We start from the raw sequence: 5444 nt of genomic DNA on the forward strand, positions 1-5444 counted from the left end.
TTTTTTTTTTTTTTTCTGGGGAGACAGAGTCTCACTTTGTCACCCTTGGTAGGATACTGTAGTGTCACAGCTCACAGCAACCTCAAAATCTTGGGCTCAAGTGATTCTCTTGCCTCAGCCTGAGACTACAGGTGCCTGCCCACAACACCTGGCTACTTTTAGAGATGGGGTCTCGCTGTGGCTCAGGTTGGTCTCAAACTCGTGAGCTCAGGCAATCCATCCACCTCAGTCTCTAAGACCTTAAGGATTACAGACGTGAGCCACTGCCCCTGGCCTCATAGCTTCTTTTATTTATAGTAGTATCTATGGAACACTTAAATTTTGAGGTATACAGTTACTCAGGTGTAGTTTTTGAAAAGTTTTGGACCAGCTAGGTTATGACAATATTCTCAAGTTGAAACTTGTTAACCAAATAGAAACCTATCATTTTAGGACCTTTTTTTTTCATATTAGGTTGAAAATGGTGTGTTTGTAGCCAGCCCGCTTCAGGAACGCACAATTCTAATGAGGAAAGAGGGGGAGTCTGCAAAAAGCATTAATGAGATGCTTCTGAGTAGACTTTCTCGGTATAGGGCCTCCCCATCGGCAACGCTTGCTGCACTGACTGGCTCCACCATCTCCAACACGCTAAAAGAGGATCAAGCAGGTACGTTGCTCTGTACTTCCAGATCTGTTTGCTTGTTTATCTTTGGTCAGCTACTTTTTTTGAGTACTTACTCTGGGCCATACAAAGCTCTTTCCTTTGCACAGTTCATCTTATTTGGTCTTCCAGGTGTTGTCCAGTTTTTTATTCCAAGCTAATTCATGTTGTGGGTAATGGACATGATGTCTCATTAACCTATAATAATTCCAAATAGCCCTATCTTTAACTGTAAACACCTTGAAATCAATTAATTCAGCATAAATTAATTTCATATATGAAATTATGCCTTCTGAGTGTGAAAATCTGATATTTAGCATCATCTTCAACCAACAAGAGACATGCCTTCTACAATAGATATTTTAGTTTTTTAGAATTTGTCTACTTTGGAAGGCCAAAGTAAAAGACCAGCTTGAGCAAGAGCCAAACCCCCATCTCTACAAAAAATAGAAAAAAAATTAGCCAGGTGCGGCTCACTCAGTTATTCGGGAGGCTGAGGCAAGTAGACCATTTGAGCTCAGGAGATTGAGCTTGTAGTGAGCTATGATGATGCCGCTGCACTCTAGCCCAGGTGGCAGAGTGAGATCCTATCTCAAAAAAATTTTTTTATTAGTTTTTGTTATTTAGTGTTTTAAAATAGTCTATAACATTTACAAAGTTTGAAAGTCAAAACAATGTAAAAGGTTTATGTGGAGAAGTCTTTGTTCCTACCATGCTGGTGTGTTGTACCTCCATTTTGTCCCTCATTCCTCAGTTAACTACATTATGTATTAGTTTTTATTTATCCTCCCAGGGTTGATTGGTTGGTTGGTTTATTTTCTTTCTTTCCTTTCCTTCCTTCCTTTTTTTTTGACAGGGTCTCACTCTGTCACCCAGGCTAGAGTACAGTGACATCAGCCTAGCTGACTGCAACCTCAAACTCCTCAGCTCAAGTGGTCTTCCTGCCGCAGCCTCCCTTGTATCTAGAACTATAGGCACCCCACCCAGCTAATTTTCCTATTTTTTGTAGAGACGGGTGTCTTGCAGTGTTACCCAGACTGTTCTCCTGACCTCAAGCAATCCTTCTGTGTTGGCTTCTGGAAGTGCTGGGATTACAGGCATGAATTACCATGCCTGGCGTCCTTCCCGGGTTTCTTTATACAAATACAATTGAAAACAAATCTATGTGTTCTTATTTTGCACCTTTTCTTAATAACAGATAACATACTTTATGTCCTATTCTGCACTTTTAAAGCAATTCTTAACCAGGATAAAAGTTTAAGGGATTAGTATACATGTTTCTCCAAAGTTTTAAATAACATTTTATATATATCCATCCTGACTTGCATCAGATTTTGAAAGTCATCTAGATACAAAAAAGGTTAAGAACCATTATTCTAGGAAAGTTTACAGATTAAATACCAAATTCCTAGGTTTATACAAACAGTGAATAATTTGTTATAGAAAACTGTTTCTAGCATAGTGAAAGGCTAGAAAAAGCTGCTATATAGAGAAAAATGTATCTGAGTTAATATACATTTAAATAATATAGTTTTATGCCTTAATTCTTTTATAGTTTAAATGGTAGGAAGAGGAAATACTTGTGGTTAATTCATTCAGAGATGACTAAATTAAATACTTATTAGTCCGTATTAGAATTTAAGGGCAATATTTTATTTCCATAGACCTCTGTTATATCAAATTTAACTGGGAAAATTCTTAATGGTTGTTATAACTTGGATAGTGGATTAATTTGAGTTATAGGAAATATTTTGTAGAGGATAGTTTTTTTCTCTACAACATTTTTATGACAAGCTGAAAGCTTGATTTGGGTTTGTGTCTTTGGAGAAAATTTCATCCCACCCTAAACAATGGAAATACTAAAGGAACATTTGTTGCATAAGAAAATATGTGCAATATCAATAAAAAACTCTCAGTAAGGGTATATTTAGAATTCTGTGGAAACTGATATCTGTGTTATAAACATGTAGTCTCATTGTATTTTTATATACATTATTCATTTAACATGACATTGTTACATTAAAAATCTACCAGTTTTATTTTATTTATTTATTTTTTTGAGACAGAGTCTCAGGCTGTCACCTTGGGTAGAGTAGAGTCGCATCACAGCTCACAGCTCAAACTCCTGGGTCCAGGCGATTCTCTTGCCTCAGCCTCCACAGTAGCTGGGACTATAGGCACCCACCACAATGCCTGGTTATTTATCTATTTATTTTTTGGCCCGGGCTGGATTTAAACCAGAGCTAGCTCCAGTGTATGTGGCTGGCACCCTAGCTGCCTGAGCTACAGGCACCGAGCCAAATCCACCAGTTTTAAATGAAGCAAACTTGAAAATTAAATGAACATTCATAGGGCTTAAAAGTCTTTATTTCATGATAAACTAATAACCATTGCCATGTTAATATCTGTTAAAACATCTTGGTGAAGGCCTAGTGTGGTGGCTCACACTGTAATCCTATCACTCTAGGAGGCCAAGGTGATTGGATTGCTTGAGGTTAGGAGCTCAAGACCAGCCTGAGACCAGCCTGAATAAGACCTAGACCCTATCTCTACTGAAAATACAAAAATTATCCTGGCTTTGTGGCAGGTGCCTGTAGTCCCAGCTGTACAGGGGGCTGAGGCAGGAAGATCACTTGAGCTCAGGTGTTTGAGGTTGCTGTGAGGTAGTATGATGGCACTCTATCTAGCCTGGGACATCATAGTGAGACTCTGTCTCAAAAAAGAAAGAAAAGAAAAGAAACGAAAAGAAAACAACAAAACAAACAAAAAACTTGGTTATCCTCAGAAAGTTACTCATTTTTCAATTATTGCCCTTTTGGGGTTTTGTACCAGTAGAAATTTATTTATGTCCTAAATAAAAATATACTTGTTGGGGCTTACATTAAAAAATGAAGCTTTTTAGAAGCATAAACATTTAAAACAAGTATTAGATGGATTAGGTTTCACTCTACTCATTTTTTTAATCTAAACCATCTAAAAACAATTTTTCATCTGTCTAGGTTGTGAATAATAAGTAATATTTTATAGCCTGACAGCTTTCTAAGTAAAGCACTCTGATTGATTTTTTTGGTGGCATCATCAATCCTCACTAGGCTAGTACTTACAAAATCTTTAAGATCACTCCACTGTTCAGATATGCCAGTAAATAGGAAAGATTAGAGTATATTTTATACTTCTTGATTAGAAACATAATTACTTGCTTAAAGATAGTTTATGTAATTGGCTCTAAAAAAGAAAAACATATCTATAATGGATTATAACAAATCATACAAGTGTAAAATTACTTGTAACATATTTTAAAAGCTTTTACTAGGTCGAAATTTTTGGCTGATTTCATGTTCAAATCTGTAACGAATATAATATGACAAATCTGTTAAGAATTTGTTCTATAGGCTCGGCGCCTGTGGCTCAAGTGGCTAAGGCGCCAGCCACATACACCTATGGTAGTGGGTTCAAATCCAGCCTGGGCCTGCCAATCAACAATGATGGCTGCAACCAAAAAATAGCCGGGCGTTGTGGCAGTGGCGGGTGCCTGTGGTCCCAGCTACTTGGAAGGCTGAGGCAGCAGACTCGCTTGAGCCCAGGAGTTGGAGGTTGCTGTGAGCTGTGATGCCTTTTGAGGCTCTGTCTCAAAAAAAAGAATTTGTTCTATATAAAATGAAAAATAGGCTTGGCGCCTGTGGCTCAAGTGGCTAAGGTGCCAGCCACACACACTTGAGCTGGTGGTTCAGGGCGACAGCTTGAGGCTCTGTCTCAAAAAACAAAAAAGAAAAACAGATCTGGATAGACTACAGGTTGAGCATCTAAAATCTGAAAATCCAAAATGCTGCAAAATCCAAAGCTTTTCATGTACTGACATGATGTTTGAAGGTAGCACTCACTAGAGCTTTTGGATTATAGATTTTTGGATTAGGGATGCTCATTGGTAAGTATGATGCAAATATTTGAAATCTGAAAAAATCAGAAGCACTTCTGGTGCCAAGCATTTCAGATAAGGGTATTCAATCTATATGTATTTTCCAGGGGAAACATAAACAATAGGATTCTTATTTTGAGATTTAGTCCATGTAAGGACTCATTCTTTTGTAAGACTTTTTAGAGACATGTTGAAGTTTGGGAACACCTTCAAGAAATGTTCAGACCATATAACAAGAAGTGTGAGGTCGGGCTGTGGAGTCAGATGATAATTACTTTTTCCTTAGCTATTCCTTTTTGCCCTGTTTTCTTCTTTCTTCTTTTTTTGTAATCGGTCACTAAAAGTAGCAATGTTTTGTTTTCCTAATCTAGGTGTATCTTTGTTTGGGTTTAGGAATCCCTCCTTACACTCCCACTGTTTTGGTAATCAGAGTAATCTCTGTGTAAAATATTTTTACTTAGCATTTTCATTCCTTCCTCTAGCAAATACTAGCTGTGGCCTGCCTCTAAAAATGCTACGGAAGACACCTATCTATACCTGTGGCACATACTTGGTGATGCTGGTGCCACCTCCAGGGGGATCGGGCAGCTCTGCCACCCGTTCTCTTTTCGGTGGAACAAGTGGTTTGTCATCTTTAAAAAGTAAGTGAATTTTACTTGTGGCACTCTTCCCAATTTATCTCCAACTCTGATATTTAAGGGTTTCCTGTTAATTATTTTAAACTTCCTTTGTTAAATAGTTGTTTACAATAGCTCTATAAGCTATGCTGATGCCACCACACTCTACCCCAGGGTGACAGAGTAAGACACTGTCTCCAAAAAAAACCTCCATGCAAAAGTTGCCATTTTATTTTGTTTTATTTTACTTATGTTATTGATAAAGATAGGA

At 37.7% G+C, this 5444-nt stretch overlaps 1 protein-coding gene across 1 annotated transcript in view; it reads left to right on the plus strand.

Annotated features, from left to right (window-relative positions):
- HECTD4 (HECT domain E3 ubiquitin protein ligase 4) overlaps nt 1–5444 on the plus strand; it is a 213386-nt gene that overhangs the window by 88980 nt on the left and 118962 nt on the right. The window contains exons 8-9 of the mRNA XM_023513244.1: nt 454–646; nt 5039–5197. Coding sequence (XP_023369012.1) covers nt 454–646; nt 5039–5197 — 352 coding nt within the window. The remainder of the gene's footprint in view (nt 1–453; nt 647–5038; nt 5198–5444) is intronic.

This window comes from Otolemur garnettii, unplaced genomic scaffold (assembly GCF_000181295.1).
Source record: "Otolemur garnettii isolate 467f Iridium unplaced genomic scaffold, OtoGar3 scaffold00038, whole genome shotgun sequence".
NCBI lineage: Eukaryota > Metazoa > Chordata > Mammalia > Primates > Galagidae > Otolemur > Otolemur garnettii.